The 19,869-nt window shown below is 37.6% G+C and overlaps 3 protein-coding genes across 4 annotated transcripts; all 3 read left to right on the top strand.

Moving 5' to 3' along the window:
• Positions 1 to 165: 165 nt before the first annotated feature.
• hoxd10a (homeobox D10a) lies at positions 166 to 3,106 on the top strand. Its single transcript, XM_043693540.2, has 2 exons — positions 166 to 1,024; positions 2,227 to 3,106. The coding sequence occupies exons 1-2, from the start codon at positions 286 to 288 to the stop codon at positions 2,496 to 2,498; spliced, it is 1,011 nt and encodes a 336-aa protein (XP_043549475.2). The 5' UTR covers positions 166 to 285; the 3' UTR covers positions 2,499 to 3,106.
• Positions 3,107 to 6,577: 3,471 nt separating this feature from the next.
• On the top strand, positions 6,578 to 9,081 carry hoxd9a (homeobox D9a). Its single transcript, XM_043693552.2, has 2 exons — positions 6,578 to 7,899; positions 8,451 to 9,081. Exons 1-2 carry the CDS (start codon positions 7,332 to 7,334, stop codon positions 8,690 to 8,692), a joined length of 810 nt encoding a protein of 269 aa, XP_043549487.1. The 5' UTR covers positions 6,578 to 7,331; the 3' UTR covers positions 8,693 to 9,081.
• Positions 9,082 to 14,851: 5,770 nt separating this feature from the next.
• Positions 14,852 to 16,760, top strand: LOC122551532 (homeobox protein Hox-D8). 2 transcript variants are annotated; one of them, XM_043693556.2, is made up of 2 exons: positions 14,852 to 15,573; positions 15,804 to 16,760. In XM_043693556.2, exons 1-2 carry the CDS (start codon positions 15,147 to 15,149, stop codon positions 16,094 to 16,096), a joined length of 720 nt encoding a protein of 239 aa, XP_043549491.1. In that variant the 5' UTR covers positions 14,852 to 15,146; the 3' UTR covers positions 16,097 to 16,760. The 2 variants fall into 2 exon arrangements, with proteins under 2 accessions (XP_043549491.1, XP_043549490.1); XM_043693555.2 differs by having other exon boundaries at positions 14,880 to 15,573; positions 15,801 to 16,760.
• The last annotated feature ends 3,109 nt before the right edge of the window (positions 16,761 to 19,869 follow it).

The raw sequence follows: 19,869 nt of genomic DNA, 5'->3' as shown, positions 1-19,869 counted from the left end.
TGAAATGTTTGAGTCCTGGTCGGTGTGGGGATTAAATGAGCTGGAGTGGGTGCCGCTTTTGAAATGCTGTTGTAGGTGTCGCTGTTGTCCACAGTTAAGCTCAAATTCAACCGGTTGTGGATCATGTGATGTACGGGGAGGTAGTGCTTCAAGGCCATTTTCAAATTCCATTGGCCCAGTAGTCATGTGATTCTACCGAGGCATCCACAATTACACAGGGAATGTTTTGTTAGAGATGTCAGCTTACAAAGGACATCATCTGCCTCCTTCAAATTACTCTTCAAAATGTCCTGCCCCAATAGCTCTCCCGCTACGAACTCGTTTTTAGTAGATTCCCTGATTAGTGCGTGTCGGGGTGACGGTTTCTATTCAAGCAGCTCTATGTACATGCCATCGAGCACGGATATGGGAACTTACGGAATGCAGACCTGTGGACTGCTCCCGACCATGACTAAACGAGGAGAGGTTAGCCATCAAAATATGAGCATCAGCGTTCATCCGTATATATCTCAGGTAGATGGCTGGCCTGACCATTCTAGACCATGCCGAATTGAACAACCTGTTACTCCACAGATGCCCACGTGCTCCTTCCCTGCTAGCATAAAGGAGGAAAGCACTTGCTGCATGTATAATTCAGATAAACGGGCGAAACTCAATCCGACCGCAATCTCTACCTATCCCAGACTGGTGTCCGAAAACTGTTCGATTGAAAATCCTGAGATTCCCATCCCGGGATATTTCAGACTCTGTCAGGCTTATCCATTGGAGAAAAGCCTGGATTATAGTCCAGCTGGGGAGATCCGTTCAAATGTAATGCCGCAGTCAAATCTAGGGCTTATCAGTAAACTCCAGGTATCCAACCAGTCACCAATGGAAGGGAAAATAAACGAGAAGCCAAATGCGCAGGAATCCATTAAGGGGATTTATGTGGAAACTCCTGAACCAAAGCCGAATTTAGTGGAGGCCAGTGTACCCGCTGAGGAAGCCGAATCTGGCTCGGAACTGTCGGATAACGAGACTAAAGGTGAGCATTTAAAACATTGAATGTGAACATGGTAACATCGTACAGCCGATCCAAAAGCTTACATAGTCACTGCAATGCATAACTTTGTTAGAGCAGTATATTTGACTGGTTTATGTGTATTTCTGATCACCCATAATTACAAACGAGAAACAAAGTCTGATAAATGTCGTATAAAAGGATAGCTTTATTTTATGACATGTTGGAAAATATGCTCCGTAATACTATTACATTGTTAATGACGTAGCAAAAGCCAACAAATCATTTACAGATGTCAGTCTAACCTTGATAATTTCATTTTAGTGTTGCCATGCGTCTCCTAATCCACTCCTAAGGTTTAACCCGAAAGTTTTAGCAATCATGAACTACAAATATTAAGAATACCTATTTCTATATTTAGGGCCACAGTGCAAGCTCTGTCTTACTCACTCTATTGTGAAAAGTAAGCTACTTCCACCATTTGCTGACTTGGAAAGATTCGATTGGAAAGTGCTAGTCGCAGTTAGAACGGTCGTTTTCCCTGGTATAGTTTATGTTGGATATGTAACATATCACAATGAACTATGATAGAAGTTTCATACTAAGAACGTGAAATATTGCTAGCACGTACAATCATAAATTCCAATTAACCTGTTCGATAAGTGGCAGCGATAGTATGTTTAATAGCCTAAGATTTACCTCAGGAATTATTGTCATAGCGACATAGGTTTGTACTGTCAGGATTTTGCAATCATTAAATTTACGTTATGAAGTTGAAAAACGACTTTTTGGTGAAAAGCCTGTCGGTGCAACTAACCTACGTCTTTACATTCCATTCACAAGTAATAGTATTGCCTACTAATCATACATCGTATCTGACGAATTGTCTGATTTCCGTGCATCTTTAATGCTCTGGAATATATTTTACAATTCGCAAAGAAAGCTACCCAAAAACCTGCGATATAATAGTCTTTGTCAATATCTAAAGTATTTTTAAGAAAGTTTCCTTGCGTTAATAAGAGATTCGATCTTTGGATTACCCCAAATTGTGTGTTTATTTGTTTTGACTATTTGGCAACAAGCGAAGAACGTGCAGAGGTTTGCTGCGCTGTGTATAACTTAAGATGTCAGGATTATGTTCAACCGTATTGTCTGGGTTTTGCTTGAATTATTATGTTAAAGACATGTTTGCTAAAATCTCATTTCTTATTTCTTACTTCTGCTAGAAGAGATCAAAACTCCAATAAGCAACTGGCTAACAGCAAAGAGTGGAAGGAAGAAGAGATGTCCTTATACAAAATATCAGACACTGGAATTAGAAAAAGAGTTTTTATTTAATATGTATCTGACTCGTGAGCGCCGTCTAGAGATAAGTAAGAGCGTGAATCTGACCGACAGACAAGTCAAGATCTGGTTTCAAAATCGCAGAATGAAGCTGAAGAAAATGAACCGGGAAACTCGAATTCGAGAACTGACCACGAATCTAACCTTCTCTTGAGTGTGAAATACGATTCCACTGCGATCCCAAACATTTAATATTGTAATGGTTTACTGGAGACTGGAATCCTTCTCTTTCTCCACTCTGGGATATTGTCAACTATTCTGATTTGACCATTTTAGTGTTATGGTTGTTTGAAAGTACAATAGCACGTTTACTTAACAAGAATATTTTCTAAGAAATTATTCTGTCTAACATGGGGCAAACTACTTACTTTGTTTAGTAAGTAGAACTTAAGTTATTTGACATGCTACAATTATTCGTGTAATTTGGAGAAAGTGTACTGTACATCAGAACATCACAGTTTACAAAATTAGGAAATACAGAAAAATGACATTTATTTAGTAATTACAAATCAGATGTGACAATATCGTGAAAAGTCGTATCAGACACAGACGATTGGAATTGTTTATTTTGAGGTTACTCTTAAGCAGTGGTCCCACAAAATACTGTGTTAAATTCATGAGGTCTCTGGAAGAAATTCTTAAATCCTTTTTTGGAGTATGTGATGGAGTCGTGATACAAATTTTCATGTCTATTTATATGCATGTGTCTGTTGCACGTATATATGTATATATATAAATATAAACAATAAATGCTAAATTAGATTTCAATTTCTTCAATCTATTTCACAACTTGAGAAACCTTTGTCCATGGCCTAGGCGAAATTGTTAAATTATTCTAGGATACTTCAACAAAATGATTTAACAACGTCAAGCATAGTGTTTCTTACAACAGGTAAAGGTTTAGTAAATGCAACGACGTGGTACAAATATTAATGGAGATGTTGATATAAGTGCCAATGCAGATATTAATTAATTACTATTTCCCAACACTACAGAGCATCACTTTACGTTTTCGTAATTAGTAGGAGACGCACCCTGAATTGCTAGATTCTAAATTAAACAACAAATTTACACTCTGCAGTGCGTCTAGTGTGGGACAAACCACAAAGCCTGCACGTGTAGATACCAATTTATCAAAACATGGTTTTATTCTGTCCTTATACGTCTATTTTAGTTTTATAAAAAATAATACACTGTAATTAGGAACTGGCCCAAAAAAAGGCAGACATTTATTTCATGAAAGGCTAAATACTGGGAATTTGAAATAAAACAGAAAATGCCAGAAAATGACTGAAACTTCAGCTCGATTACCCTCCGCGGATGCTGTCTGACCTGCTGAATATTTCTAATTTTTTCAGCATTTGTGTTTTGGTTACATATTTATTCATACTTTGTCTCTTGGGAGATATGTGTGTCAATAATAACCCATTCATTTCCTTTTATATGTTTGCAGCTAAATCTACGGTTGCGGCAGGAATAAGTGGTGTCTAACTTAATTTGAATCAATAACATTCACTGTTAAGGTTTTCTGAGGAAATATTTACGGGGAATAGTAACCCGCTTTATTCACAAATGCAAATCTGCTTGATCATTGATTTGAGTTGTACCTTAACCATCAGATCAAAACTATATTTTTTTAAGGCTGCTACCTTGGTATTAATAAATAGACACCTTGGACTAGTGATTCCCACGTGTTCCATGCAAACGATCATTTTCGTGCTGAAGGGTTATTTTATTCGGTACGAAATACTGAAGATATTTGGTTGCAGTAGGGGGGTCAAGCATTATGAATTCAATGTTCGGTCCTTCTAGGAAGCGCAGCTGTATCTTGTAACTGTCACCCGCGGCAATAAAAAAAAACTTTAGTAACATGGTTGGATCCTCGATATTTTTAGCGCGCAACGTGACGAGTTTCGCATACTTTCGTGACATTTCTTCAACGCCATTCTTTAATCCAAATTTCATAAATACAGAAACAAATCTAAGCGTTAGGAGAGGAGAGTAGACTGAATACAACGGCCAGTCAAAGTTTTAATTCGATACACTTATTTATAGAAAAGGCTCCATCCAATTAATAAAGAGCGTCAAAACTCAAGATAAATCTCCATTTACGCATGCACTTCTTTTCAAAGCCTACGGAAGTCCGACCCTTTATCAATAATTGTACATGACTATCTTTTAAGAAGAAGATAAAAAGGCACGAATATAATAGTAACAAGTACTCCACCCTTACTGTTATCTCAAAATGACAAGAAACTTCGATAACGTCATAAACATTATAACGTCGTTAAAGAAAATATATATTCCGTGTGTCTGTCGCAAATTCTTTTACACCGAAGGAACATCGTGACACATTTGGAATCGCAGAGTGTACAGGGGCATTAAGAAGACAGGTCAAACCGAATTAAGCATAACCATCAGCTCAATCAAGTCCAAGTTTGAAATAATGCATAGTTTTTACACAATCAAGAACACAAGCATTGCAGAAATCGTTTAGCATAATATTTGTTTTTAGCTATAGCCCCACGAATGCTTTTCTCTCTCTCTCTAATTCTGTAGATTAGTCTACAGGGGAAAACAGCTTGCCCGATTCATTTGAACAACGGTCTGTGTACTTGCAAAGCGAATTAACATGAGTGAGTCAATTTAAAGCTATAACTGATGAAAATATTTACTTCTCATTGAAAACAATTAAAAATAGAAAAAATCTTTCCCAATTGGATTTTAGTGGCATCCCGATCCATGCAAATGCTCATATTATTTAAACGCGACATTTTGGTTTTGTCTTCTGCATCACATGACAGGAAACTTATAAGAAAAGTAATCCTTTATCACTGGCGTACTATTCATCTGACCTTTCACTTGCAAAGAGTTCTCTCAACGCGAGTTAATTTGTGAAGGTGGGCGAATAGTTGATAATGCACCTTAACCACATTAACTCTGTAAAAGACAAAGTTTTAGTTGACTTGCTGTAAAATGGCAATCAACGAAAGGAGGTGCTTTCTGACGACATTCCTTATAAATCAGTCAACTTCATAAACAAAAGGTTGTAGAAATTTGAGTTTATTTATGCTTTACCGAAATAACCTTATCTGTAATAATATAAACCATGCTGTTGTGTCGGCCTAACAATCACAGCACCTAACTGCAGCCTGGATTTCTTCCATTATTCTTAATTTCCAGCGTGAAAGAAACTAACCGCTATATTTGTGAATGAAGTAAATCAATTGCCGTCAATGTGCTCCTGTCGCTTCAATTTCACAAAAACTGGCAACTTGCGAAATAAAAACCCGATCAGTAGGAAAGTGCTAACTAAAGCCAGCAAGATTGTTATTTATTTAACCTTAAATCTGATTTGGCAAATAAACTTGAAAATTAGGTCTTCAAAGATTGCAGATTGTTTAAAGAAAGTGACTTGAGTGCATTAAGGTAATGTGTAACAGTTCATATCAGAGCGAGGTTGAGTTGAACGGTTCATATTGTGCGTTATGTTTCAGCTATCCTAATCTCCCCGTTTTGACCATTCACTATGATCGGTCAAGTATGTTTTCTTCTTGTTCACCTTGAAGAAAATACAAATAATAACGTATCTGCCCATAAACAAGAAAGTAAACTGAAGTGATAAAAATAAAGTTTGTTTTAATAGGATGGAGTTTGTGAGTCGTCCGTGAGATGGACACAATTAATGACTATAATCTCGTCATGGTGAATGTCAAGATTACTGCGCAATTACTGACCATTTCTTAAGAAAAATATTCGATATGATCAAGAAAGATCAGTCTAAATGTATCTATACGAAAAACAACAAAATTTAAACTTTATTCCCTTTCTCACAAAGAAAGTTTGCCTGATTTGTATCAGGGTCGACGGTCAGTGAATGTGCTTTCTGAAGAAGAACGACATTTCTCTGTAGCTGGTTCGTGGGCATCATATTCTAAAACTCGGAAGCAATTCAAACTTCTCGACCTTTTCTTTCAAACTCAGTGAAGTTCTCTATTGTATGGACCAGCATTGAAACACCGCACTGGGGCTGGGATGCATTTAAGTCCCCAACTGTGGGTACATTCGCCTCTTTGGAATACCATGGTGCAGTGGTCTGCTGTAAACAGACCATGTACGGCAAACATATTTATAGACGGGAATACTCGCACCTTGTGGGAACATTTTGGCGTCCAGTTTTGGTTAAGTGTGCTTTACTCTGCCAAAAGAGGCTTGTTTTATTAAAGACACATTAATGTATAATCAAATGCACCTCATAAAATTTTTATTGATAGACATAAAAGCATTTATGATGGCTTCTGAGTACAGACTATAAAGGGGCGAGGAACCGTTTACTTCAAATGCAATGATGTTTAAAACAAAATAAAATACTAGCTAAAGAAAATTCGAAGTGAGGAAAATAAACTCAGCAATACTCCAGATTTTAAAACAAGCAGCTCAAATCCTTCATTTTACAACATGTCGTTTACTCCTTTTATGGGATAAAGCAATCAATGGTCTGTACAAGCTCTTTTCTAAATAGGGATACACAATATAGAAGCACCAACGTACCTCGAAGGTGTTTTCTTGCCGCTTTATTGCACTAAGCTAACAGATATCTGCTCTTGACATAGATCATGGACTACGCATTGCTGATTATAAAATGAGTGACAGACATTAATTAGCTGACGGGAAAGTAGTCCCCCTGTTTCTCCAGAGCTGGTTTAACTGCATTTGGAGAGGTTGCTCCTTTGGATCCAGCAGAATATTTTCAACAATCCTGATCAAGTGGTTTTGTTTTGTCCATTCATAGTGCATGGTTTTCAATTTGGTATAAAGCTGGACTAGGCCCCGTTGCGGTCAGGCTGATGGGCGGATTGATTTACTCTCTCTATTAGTAAATATAATCACGTGAGTCCCGCAACCAATAGCTGCAACTGTAGTCGGCAAAATACTATGATTGTTCTGAGTGAAGGTATCAGATACACTTTCCAGTGTAACCTTTTCTATGAAAGCGAGAGAGTCTAAAATGTCGACCGGTGGCACTATACACAATTATTATGTTGATTCTTTAATAGGGCAGGAGACAGAGGACTTATACGCGACTAGATATGCCCAAGGCACAGCTTCAAGGCCATCAGGTGTAGCAGACACTTCAGATTTCTCTTCCTGCAGTTTTACCCCCAAGTCAACCGCATTTTCAAATCCCTGGTCTCCCGTTCACCCTCAATCCTCTGCCGCCGTTGCAGGAATCTATCATCCTTACATGCATCAATCGCATCTTGCAGCTGGAGACAGCAGATATGTACGCTCGTGGTTAGAACCGATTTCCACTTCAGTCTCCTTCCCCGGATTCCATCCTAATGGCCGGCATTACGGGATCAAACCAGAAACTTTGTCAACCAAGAGGACTGAGTGCTCTTCCTATGAGCTGCAAACCCTCAGCCTACCGGACTTCACTTGCGGCTCTTACCCAGAGTGCAGGGAGAAGCTTCCCAAGGAGCTTGGCTGCACCAGCTCCGAGACTACGAGCAACAGTGAGCACAAGGAGGAGAAACAACAGCAACTTGACCCAAGTAAGTGCAAAAATTGCAGCTTGATTTACAACCCCAACCTGTAGACCCGAGTATGCAAAGCTGATGGTTTTACAAACCTATAAAAATGTCTAGACGCTTACCCAAGTCTGAAAAGCCACAGCCACAGTAAAGAGTTTATATTGTTTACAGGGAATTTTTACACACAAATTTGAGTCTGACATGACTTTAAAACGATCATGCATTCCTTCTCGTTGCACTTTACAGGGCAATTTGAAAGTCGAAAGTAGATTTTTTCCCCCAATTAAACTTTTGTAACTGTATTTTTCCATTATTTTCATCCAATATTATTTTCTGTTAAACAACAATCCATTTCAACACGACCCGAAATACGTTGAAATCAATGTCTCAACTTCTCAGTATATTAAATCTCACTGAACTTGTCAAGCACCCAGTGGGGGACAGTACTGCAGATTTAATCAACATTATTGTGATTGTGGGCATTCTTTAAGCTGTCTAAAATTCCGTTGAAAATATTCAGGAGATGTTCATGCTTAAGTTCTTGCTTCTTTTTCACCTCCCATTCCTTACAGATCATCCTGCAATAAATTGGATCCACGCGCGCTCTACCAGGAAGAAGCGTTGTCCTTACACCAAGTACCAGACGCTTGAGTTAGAAAAAGAGTTTTTATTTAATATGTATCTCACCAGAGACCGGCGTTATGAAGTTGCTAGAATTTTAAATCTTACTGAGAGGCAAGTAAAGATCTGGTTTCAGAACAGAAGGATGAAAATGAAAAAGATGAACAAGGTGAAAAATAACGAAGAGTCTTGAACGATCAGCTGCTTCTTAATTATAAGTCTGAAAATCCTACAGACGGTGTAAAAAGCGTTTTGTCTATCTAGTGGTGCCTAATCGAAGCACGGTTTATCTTTCCCAGTGTTGTCCTGCTCCAGAGCAACCTTGTATTTAAACAACTGACATTCACCCAGAGACTGTTCCTGATTTGCTGCTATTGGGATACATTAAACGGAACTTAAACTGAAGTCAGCACATTGCCTGTCGTATTTTAAAAACTTTGACATGATTACAATATACATGTTTTATATAAAAATAAAATATGCATATTTGAATATTTGTTTTGGTTGTGCAACTTGTAAAATGTATTTCCGTTGTACAGTTAGTGTATCATTTCGATATAAATATTAAAAAAGCAAACTCTTTGTCTTTCTGTTCCATTTTTTAAAATTCAAATACTTGGTCAAATATGATACAAATGTCACTGAGCACCATTCAGTTAGTTTCAAGTACAGTGACATAACCACGCTGTTGATAAAGTGTCGAGCCGATGTACTATTTATTTTAAATATTTCAAATGAAATTAACAGGCCATCACGGTCATGATGGGAAGGCACATTTTTCGAATAACCCTGAAGTGTCATTAATCTAGAGGCACTTTGACTAAGGAACACAAATAAATTGAAAGGTGTTTAAATGTTGTTTTAATTTTAAAATGGCATAGACATCTTTCTGTGCGTTTGGGACAATCTGAAGCAAGCTTATTTTAATAGCAAGTGAACATGATCTGCTTTAATTCTGTGTGTATTGCGTCACCTTCAGTAAAGATGTGCTTACTTGGATAAAATGCAATGTATTTAATGTAATGAAGATGTAAGAAAATATAGTAACACAGTAGCTTTTCGCTTACTCCCAGATCCTTTGCAGTATTCATTAGCTAACACTAGATGTGATAACAGATCTGATGCTGCACTGCAAACGTCAAAAGGCTAAGCAGAAAGTTCCATCCATGTCCATTGGTTTGTACCTCACGTTTTCTCGTCATGATAACAATAAAAAATTACAAAGATTTCAATTTTGCTGACTGTTTCAAAAGTCATTTATGATTCGATAAACTCTTTTGACTGTAAGCTCTTGGTCATTTAAACGCAGACTGCAAGGTCATATATTCCATCAGAAGCGCATTCTAATGCCCCCACTTCTGTCCGAAAAGCCGTATTGCTAAATGGATGTTGAGATTATGATGACCCAAAGGGGATTTTGCTTAAATGAGCTGATCAACAGTCTAGTATTGACCTCGTGAAGGAAGAAGACTCCTGGTTGGTATAAATTGTAAAAACAATTCCGGAATCCTGAATTTTAATAACTACCAATTATCATCCAAACGCATACTGTCACATGTAGTCCAATAGCAAATGCAACTCAAAAGTATTTTGTAAAATTAAGACATTTTTAATCAATAGACTTCGATTATTTTCTTAGTATGTGAGTTGGTATTTGCTCGAAGGAAGTTACTTTCGATCGGTTGTGTCGCAAAATGTCGATAGTTTATCGTCTGTTGTAGGAACAATAAGTTATTTATATTATTGTCGCGGTATCCGACACATAGCACGTTGGAATGATTCATAGTTGCAAATACACTAGGTGCTTTAGTTAAAGATATAAAAATAAACAACTAAGCACACATTGCTGGCAAAACCCTAGTGCGGGTTTATAATCATTATACACCTAAGTGGTCACAGAACACTTTATTTCATGCCACTATCTCATTAATGATTCAGACTGAAAACAATTGCGGGTCCTTGTAAAACTAGACCTTCATTCTTTTTGGAGAATCTTCTGAAAACTTTAGTGCTCAGAAGGTGTTGAATTACAACGCCATCTATTGCCACAATTCTACATACAGTACTTTAGAACCGGAAGGAACGGGGTACTATAAACCCCACAACTGGCTAGACGTCTGACCTAATGACTTTATAGTTTTCTTCATGTAATTGCAGACTTCTTTGAAATCAACCAATTCAGATGTTTTTGGCTGTTAATAACAAACAAAAACGCAGATACTGGTCAAAGGAGCGAAGACAATCAATTCGTCTTTGTTTCTTGAGTTTGGACAAACTTATCTATTCCCAAACATACATATAGGTAGTGCAGTGAAGTACACTTCACCATAAGGCAAACTTATATATCGATTAATCCGCATATCTAGTTCAATAACAATATCATCGACGGGGAAACCTATTGGCTTAGGTCATCAACTGAAAAAGAAAGCGACAGAAAAAAATGTACATGTTCCAAGCATTTTCTTGAAAGATACAAATGATTTATACGCTTATATGTATGTCCGGTTGTTAAATGACAGTGGAAGCTAAAGTGAACACCACGCCCGTTAATGAACTTATTAATTTTGTACGTCCAAATTAATGTTTCTGACCCTGCACACATGTGCATGTAAATTTATTCACAAATTTAAACAAAATCAATAGCATCACGTACAACATCCAAACGATATTTTCTCGGCCTTTGGGAAACAAATTTGAATCTTTCCAAATATTTAATATTAGTTAATAGTGTGGCCTCTGTTTATTTCTTTGTCTCTGTACACACGTGGAGTCACACATCTCTCTCACCACACTACCACCATCCCCAACCCCCAGTCACGGAGTTTCTTTTCTGATTATAAAATCTAATATATATTTTTCCACTTTAATATATCTGCAATCAATTTGATATAACTTACATTTGTTTTCGGAAACATTTCCAAAGAAATAAAATAGAATTGACCAACTGTTTTCTGTTCAATAGCAAAAGTGTAAAGTTTCAAACTATCATCTAACCTTTAAACGTGTAGATTCACTGGGAGAGCCATGGACGCTGAGATTTTTTTTACAAAGTGCACTACACATCAAGCAAACTTCAGTGACAGTACTGAATAATTATATGTAAAGCAACCTTTAGCATTTATTGAGATCTCACTGGAACTCCTTTTTGTGTTTCGTTTCTTTACAAGCATGTCAACTAGTTCTTGAATGATTCCGTGAAAAACCAAAGAAGTCTCAACGCGTTTTCACGTGTACTTCATTGGATGGTCCACTAGGCGGTGCTGTCGCTCCACTGTAACAATGTAAAAAACTGTAAATGAGAACAGATTCGCTGTAAATCGGTTATAAGAAAAGTCATAAGTTTTCATAGCCAGATCACATTTTGAAAACGTGAATAATAGTACTATCTGTAGCCTGACTTTTTGGACTAATTTCAAAGTACAAGCTTAACAATTATAATCTTAAATTTAAAAAAAACGCTCTAAATCAAACGGATGTAAGCATTTAATCAATTCAAAATAAACGATTCCATATAACATTTTAGAAATTTATTACAAAATAGAGGCAAAGTGGAACTTTCGACTTTAAACGACTTGCGTGAAGAATGTGAACGATTTTCTATTAAAATTCACATCGATTGCAACTATAACTTTCACAAGCACACACCATTTTGGCATCTGCATTCTCCTTTGTTGCAGTGATGCCCATTTCTCTAATCTGTAAAATATGATGTTTGGGCAATAGATTGATGTTGAATGCTACTATCATAGTCATCTACGTTTTGGAGTGGGGTTCCAGAAGAAGGATTTCAGAGTTTTTTTCTTTTTCATTGGTTAATACAAATCACTATTCGGTAACGAAAAGTGAAATTGTACAAGCGACTACAGAAATATCACTTCAAATGGATTGCATTCCCAGCTAATTTTACGAAAGCGTATAATTCTCGACCTTAACGGCGTAAGTTTCGATTCATTTTCTCGTGCATCCCAGTTTCAAAACAGCAACGAAAAGGGGATTCGGCCTACGTTTAAAAAAAACGCTGGCCATCAGTTTTACCAGTTTCCCCTTGCAACATTTCTTTTAAAATTATGTTCGAATCATTTTAATAAATTATGAGTAATTTGTACTATTTGCAATAGCTACAGATTTGAAACTACAATAAAATGATTTACACAGTACCCATTGTTAAACAATCTCCCGTATGTGTCCCGGAGTAAATTGGCTACATTTTAAAAAATATTTCACAGAGAAAGAAATGAGGAGGGTTGGCGCAAAGGCTAAATTTGTATCTAAGCAATGATGTATCTCCTCAACAAGAGAATATTTCCAGGATTTCGGTAAAAAAAACCTTGCTACCTTTTTTTGTTAACACGTGTACTTAGCTATTTTATATTAGGCTTGAACTCCGCTCTCCATTGCACTATTGCGAATAATGCTGTACGCATTCATTTGTCGTTGATGACTGTGGAATTATTTAGTTAACTCAACGTGGCGAACTCAGTTTTCGGATTTCTGAGGCATTTGTTGCAATTAGACAAGGCGTTTTGTAATCCCTTCAGATAAGCAAAAAGGATGTAACCTAAAGCTTAAAAAACACACACACTGAAATTAGCGATTGGTATATGTGGACATTCCAATTTATGTTTCAGAATCTTGTTCAACATGTAAATTAATTTGCATGCTTTCTACAAAAAAAAGGATAGTAAGGCGAGAGATTCTGCTCGTAACATTTATCCTTCCTGGTAAATGCGCTTAAATGAGGTGAGCATTTCGACAAGAAGGATGTGGCCGAAGAGTAAATTTCCATGTATAAGTACGTACACAATAACGTTAATATCCAATATATTTATCGCGTTACCGATTAATGAGAATATTCCGTTCATTAAAAAGTGCGGGTTTGTCGGAGATTTTAGTGATAAATACGATCAGAATCTGTAATTATCATGCAATTATAATAGGAAAACCTGAAGCTTTTAGTTGCAATTCACGGATAAATTCGTCAAATTAAATTGAAATTGTACAAATTGTGACTTTTTAGTTGGCTTTTTGATTTCAACAAATAAATGAAGAGCTGCTGGGAGGAATACAACTGCTACACGTTTTGGGCTCATTTTGAACGAACGTATTCTGAATTAATGGCAGTGCAAGGAGAATTTTTCTGTGCAGCAGCCAATAAGGATATTTCTGGTGCTATTTCCTGAAGCATTCTGGCGAGTTGAGACAGCCATCGATGCGTGAGGAACAAAGTTCACCGGTGAATACAAGTTTAGCAGATCAAGGACTCTTTTCGTTTAAACTTTAAACACAGTCGTTTAAAAGGGGAAAATGGAATTCTCTTTATTCATGAGCCATCAACAACTGAAGCTAACCAGTTCGGGCACTGCACGCCTAGAATCTCAGACTTGCTCTTCCTCCCGATGCTTAAGTTCTTGATCAACTATCAACCTCACACTGCAAACTTTGTATTTGCCTGGAGAACTAAGCTACTTTTCCTCGGCAATGACGTATGCCAGGGCTGAAATGATGGAAACTGTATTCATAGGCATGATTTTCATTAACCAGTAATTAACCTCGAAGTTTAAGTTAAGTGAACCCATATCTCTGAGGCAAGGGTAACTATTTCTCCACGTTCTTCGGAGAAGGGAGACTTCATAATCTGTATCAATGGCGCGAACATTTTTTAATAGCAAGGAACGCTTTGTTCAGCTGCTCCCAAATACCCCCATTAACATAAAGAATTATAGAAGGGTGATAACCGTTCATACGGAAATTACAGACACATCTGCTTTGCCAAGTATAAAGATATATCTATTGGCATAAAGGGATAACTGCATAAATGTAGGGATATATATAAGGATAAATATATATAGGTATGAATATAAATCTGCAAGTATAAATATGTATAAGTATGAATGTATATCTGTAAGTAGAAATATAAGTACAAATAAACATCTAAAAGTACAAGCCGGAGAGGGACAGATTGACAGATTGGTGTAGATCCAACAAGATTTACAGAAACAGCCAATAAAAATAATCCCTGATCTTAATTCTAACTTTAGCCTTTTAGCCCTCTGGCTTCCCCCGCCAAACCCCCGCCCACACATACCCCAAACACCAAGCCCCCAAACCACCTCCACCCCCTCATTTTTGACTATGTTTTGACCTTGAGACCAGTCTCACCTTGTTGTGCTCTAAAATCTAATTGCTGTGCTGTAACCAGGCCAGCTTCATTTCTCTTCAGTTGAGTGGCGCACGTATTTCATGTTTTCTGTGATGCGGCCCGCCTAATTGTAATGAGAGTGTGCTCAGTATATTAATCCGCATGTTATCTTTTTTTTCCGATCTCTATGCCCTCTACATTTTTTTGAGAAAAAATATCATTTCCCAGCACAGAGGTATTGCCCGCGAAAGCGGCAACTGTAAACGGCAGTCAACGATCTTCCCAGTTGGCTTAGAACTGATCTGCGGTTTCAAAGTGAAGCAGCCAAAGCAGTGAGGCAGTTGTGTACCTACAGTATTAGCGAGTATGTTCCACGGGGCATCAGTGCATACAGGACCTGCATTGCCATCATGAGCACTGTGTAGATCGGGGAACCCAATAACATCACTTCAGTATTGTTTAACATTTATTTTGTTGATATCCATTGGCCATTCTAGAGTCTGCACAGATGAGTTCATATTTTGTTAATCCATTCTACTCCAAGTACAAACCAGGAGAAGCTCTGAGTCCCACTTACTACGACTGCCGGTTTCCACAAGACGTGACCAGCAGACACGCTGTCGTCTATGGTCCCAGCAGCGGCGCAAGCTTCCAGCACCCAGCTCAAGTTCAAGATTTTTACCATCATGGGACATCTGCACTTCCTAATGCTGGCTTTCAACAGAATCCTTGTGGAATTACGTGTCATGGTGACCCCTCTAAATTTTACGGATACGATAACTTACAAAGACAGCAAATTTTTACGACACAGCAAGAGGCCGATCTGGTACAATATCCTGACTGTAAATCGTCTAGCAGTAATATTGGCGAAGAACCAGAACACTTAAATCAGAACTCGTCTCCTACTCAAATGTTTCCCTGGATGAGACCTCAAGGTTGGATATATTAGAATTAGCTTCCATCTCACGTTTTACTGCACAGTTATATCGCCAACGTGTTTTAACGCGGTCTGTAATAGTCTGTCTGCTTTTATAGCAACACTTTCTTTGTATGGCATTACCGTTCAAAACCAGGCTTGTTGTTCTTGTTGCTAGTCTGTAATGATTTGCTTGTGTGCAATTTTCCAATATTTACTGTCTCCTGTGATTCTCGTGTTGTTTAGCAGCGCCCGGCAGACGCAGAGGAAGACAAACTTACAGCCGATTCCAAACCCTGGAGCTGGAAAAGGAATTTCTGTTCAATCCGTATCTGACACGAAAGCGAAGGATCGAGGTTTCACATGCTCTGGGACTGACAGAGAGGCAGGTGAAGATTTGGTTTCAAAATAGGAGAATGAAGTGGAAAAAGGAAAACAACAAGGACAAATTTCCAAGCTCTCGGAACGACGACGAGGAGGAAGAGGTCAAAAAAGAACAGGAAGAGCCTGAGCAGGAGACAACAGAAAAAGAGACCAAGTAACTTTACCCCCTTTGGCCTCTAAGCAAAACGTCATTCAGTTTGCCCAAACTGCACTGTTAAACAGTGATGAACAGAATGAATCTCCGGCACATTGATGGCTAGGTTAATGTAAACTGTCCACCTGTTTTTTTTAAGTTCTTTAGAGCCTTAATTCGACATTATATCTCATGAATTCTCTGTGCATCATTTTAACCTTTTCAATCACACCTTGACAGATCAGCCATCATATAGAAATTTGCGGCTCCCCTTATTATAAGTGGCAAGTGGCAAAATCACAGAAGAAATCGCCATTTTGAATAAAGATTTTATTGCTTTTTAATACGTCGATAATATGAGATGGTATCGTGATTGATTTAGTTTGTTGATTTTATTTAGCATTTTGTGATTATACCCAACAACATGAACTGCCTAATAGAATGAATAATTCGGAATGTATTGCGAACACACTTAATGATAGAAAAAAATGTGCACTTACGATGTGTCTTAATTACTGTGCGTGTGAAATAATTGGTGGTGTATTGCGGCTGGAAATTCTCAACCATTACCTATCTCTGATACGCATATTATAAACACAAGCAAAAAAAATGTCAAGGTATTCCGCAGCAATAGTCACTTTTTAAGATGCTCGAATGTGATTAAATTAATAAATGTTGATTAAATTTAATTGTGTACTTGTTTCATTTTCCGCGAGTATTCCAAATGAACAAAAATGCTGTAAAGGAAAATCAATCTGGTCATTTCGAGACCATCAGCTGAGATCACTGGTTTACCCTCTTGCCAGTTTTCTGCGGCTGCTTCTAGGCTGCTACTTTCCAGAGAAATCAGATGCACTTTATTTTTGTTTCTGTGTCTCTGTAGCCACAAGGTTTAGGCCTGTCATACAGCCGCGCGGCTGTTACATGGACGGAAAAGCCTGAAGATGGCGTAATTCTTTATATGTAGTTATAAAAGTTAATGATATCGTCGATGATTAGAATATTAGTTTATTTATGCCCCAAGTTAAAAGTCTTTCCAGTGACTATTGGTTAATGAGATCACATGCCTGGCTTATGTGTGGCTAAGCCGACGCTGTAAAAGTTAGTGTTGGTGTTAAACTGCGGTCTACTGTACGCGTATATCAGCAAATCTCGTAAAACCGACAATAAAAGTTCTAACACTACAAATCACTCAACAAACTGTGGACTTCTGGCTCCATTTTATTTTTCTCTGGTTTGAAGGCTGGGGAAGAAAGCAACATCTTTGGTTGCCGAATAACCTTCCAACTTTTCTCGAATTCTTTTCTTTATCAGCGATTACGCCAATTTAAATTTTAATTACATCAGTGGGCACGTTGTTTATAAACTTCAACCATAAGAATCTGGAATTTCGAATCTTCACCTTTGCACAGGGAGAAGAACAGCATGGCCAATCTGAAACAATAAAGACAAATTGATAAGAACAAACAGGAAACAATTAGAGGGGAAAATGCAAACGTTGTGTTTCAAACGTGAACAAACAATTAAAAGACGTTGTTTATTTTTAAAACTAAAAATAGCACTCTGCATTTTGTGGCGAGTTCGAGAATCCACTGAGATAATACAAACATCTCTGATTTTCGAAACAACCTCAGCCTTGTAATTGAATGAAATTCTCTGTGTTAATAACTCAGAGTCATACGACCGCAATATCAGGTATAGTCAGATATGAAGCAACAATTAATTAATTGAAGATAGAGATTTGAGCAGTTGGGGAATCCCAGTTTTGGAGCTGTATATTGGTAATTTTAAACATTTTAATGTTAATTGCATTATGTTTTATTTTAACGCAAATAAAATTTGTATACTATTTTAAATAGCAAACTAGCTATCCGATTGCAATATAGAAATAATTTTACAGAATAAATCGACTCTAAATAAATTGGAACAGAATTATTTTTAATTGCATTTTCGAACAGGAGAGGGTCATATTTGTCCAAAATTAAGTATTTCATGACTGTCTTTCACATATTACCAGGATTATTTTAAATGTATGTATGATTGTTCTGCGATGTTCAATTTCATTTTAAAAAAACTTTTGAAGTTGAACAAATTAGTGTGAAACAGGATATATATGCATATTTTTAAATGCTATTCTGCATTTGCTCCCAATTGCAAATTGAATGATCAAATCCCCATACCAGCGATCAGGAAGGGATTGTACAATGACGGTAGAACGGGCCTTATCAAGTATTCAGATTAGCTAGGAAGAATCGCAAGTTTTCACTGAACGAATTGTGCACACAATGGCGACGTTTATGGGTGGAATTAATACTTTGAAACGGGCATTGCTTCTGAATTGTTGCATACAATTCCCAATCAATTTGGGTCTCGAATAAAATCGCTATCGAAATTCCTCCCCCATCCAGTCTCCAAGCCCAGAAATTTTTTTCCAGTTATCCTGTTGAAAGTTTTATTAATAATGCATGTTATTTTGATGTAACCTTGATAATAGTCTTATCATTTTCATAAATTAAAAATGAGAACTCGTCCCGATTCTGGTGATACCGTTTTGGATTTTCACGGTAAGATCTCTTCAAAACACCGCAGCAAAGACAGCCTAGTGCTAGCCCTTCTCTAGAGTTAAATCAGCGGTAAGTATGGGATAATGGAGAAACTTGGAAAGCAAATATCCAGCAGACATACTTCCCTCCTAATGCTCGAAGTTCCCATGCATGCAACACGGTGAAACCTAATTACCGAACCCGCTCACGGACATTGAAGGAAAAATACACCGAACCGACGAATTCAAATGCTTGCATTCACGCCTAATCTGTTAACGCAGCGCCGAAGCTGTTTTAGCCGATTAAGCCAAATCTTATGAAGCACTAGAATTTGTAATGCCCATTTTCTCCCGACAGTGGACACACGAGAACTTTAATGCCGTGCTCCATGTCATTCGGCACCTACATGTGCATATATTTACTGTTCTGTTTCTGACCTGTGCAAAATGTATCGTACAAAGCTTCGAATAAGATACAACTTTCCTTGAGATTTTGATTGTTATTGGAAGGAAGGACGGAAGGCGCCGCAGTTTTGTTGCGTATTTTGCAGACGCTTTTGCTTAGTTTATTTTGCTTTCTACTTTTAATTAGATCTTATTGAATGGAATGAGAAAGTCGGGAGGAAACGAAAATAAGTTTTCTAATACATAACTGGCAGCAGTAGATATTCTTGGTATTACCGCTTTATTATGGTTTTCACGAGATTTAATTTCAAAAATGCCCATGTCTTCACTTGATACATCTATAGGATGTATTAAAGAAGTAGCGATGAACAAACAAATTGTAACGATTTGTTTGCTGCACTATGGAATGCGCCCCGCATTGGTTGATATTCCACTTGCTGTTGTCGCGGTATTTCCGCTGATATAGTTAGTTAAGACGTTCGTTACAATACATATTATAACAAATAGCTGTAGCAAAGAACTCGTTAAAGGGAACATGGCGCTTGCTAGCTATACTTGTGAAATCCGCAAGGAATTGCTGCGAATTCCTTTTTGTTTGAAGAAAATTTACAACTTTGTAATGGACCTTTTACGACGGAGCCCGTGATCCTATTGGCTGACATTGGTCATGTGAATCTAGTAACTGCGTTCATGGCCTTTTCATGATTTCCCTTGTGAATATTTCACTGCATTCCGCTGCTAACTCGTCTCAAATCGTCTTTTCTGTCAGTATCTCCCCTTGCCTGCTTTTGTCGTTGGTATTTGACGCCAGCTGCTTGCAAAAAAGGAGACTTTCTGCTGTATTCGCAGTG

This window comes from Chiloscyllium plagiosum, unplaced genomic scaffold (assembly GCF_037043375.1).
Source record: "Chiloscyllium plagiosum isolate Xiang-an unplaced genomic scaffold, Cpla_swu_hap1 HiC_scaffold_7, whole genome shotgun sequence".
Classification (NCBI taxonomy): domain Eukaryota; kingdom Metazoa; phylum Chordata; class Chondrichthyes; order Orectolobiformes; family Hemiscylliidae; genus Chiloscyllium; species Chiloscyllium plagiosum.
Note: the sequence above shows the minus strand (reverse complement) of the source record. Positions and strands in the feature narration are given on the sequence as shown.

What these genes read in the sequence shown, in the direction of transcription:
- hoxd10a (XM_043693540.2), top strand. Translation starts at nt 286, where the DNA reads ATGTCCTGCCCCAATAGCTCTCCCGCTACGAACTCGTTTTTAGTAGAT. An exon ending in GTCGGATAACGAGACTAAAG is followed by an intron (nt 1,025 to 2,226) that starts GTGAGCATTTAA and finishes TACTTCTGCTAG; the next exon opens with AAGAGATCAAAACTCCAATA.
- hoxd9a (XM_043693552.2), top strand. Translation starts at nt 7,332, where the DNA reads ATGAAAGCGAGAGAGTCTAAAATGTCGACCGGTGGCACTATACACAAT. An exon ending in ACAACAGCAACTTGACCCAA is followed by an intron (nt 7,900 to 8,450) that starts GTAAGTGCAAAA and finishes CATTCCTTACAG; the next exon opens with ATCATCCTGCAATAAATTGG.
- LOC122551532 (XM_043693555.2), top strand. Translation starts at nt 15,147, where the DNA reads ATGAGTTCATATTTTGTTAATCCATTCTACTCCAAGTACAAACCAGGA. An exon ending in TCCCTGGATGAGACCTCAAG is followed by an intron (nt 15,574 to 15,800) that starts GTTGGATATATT and finishes CGTGTTGTTTAG; the next exon opens with CAGCGCCCGGCAGACGCAGA.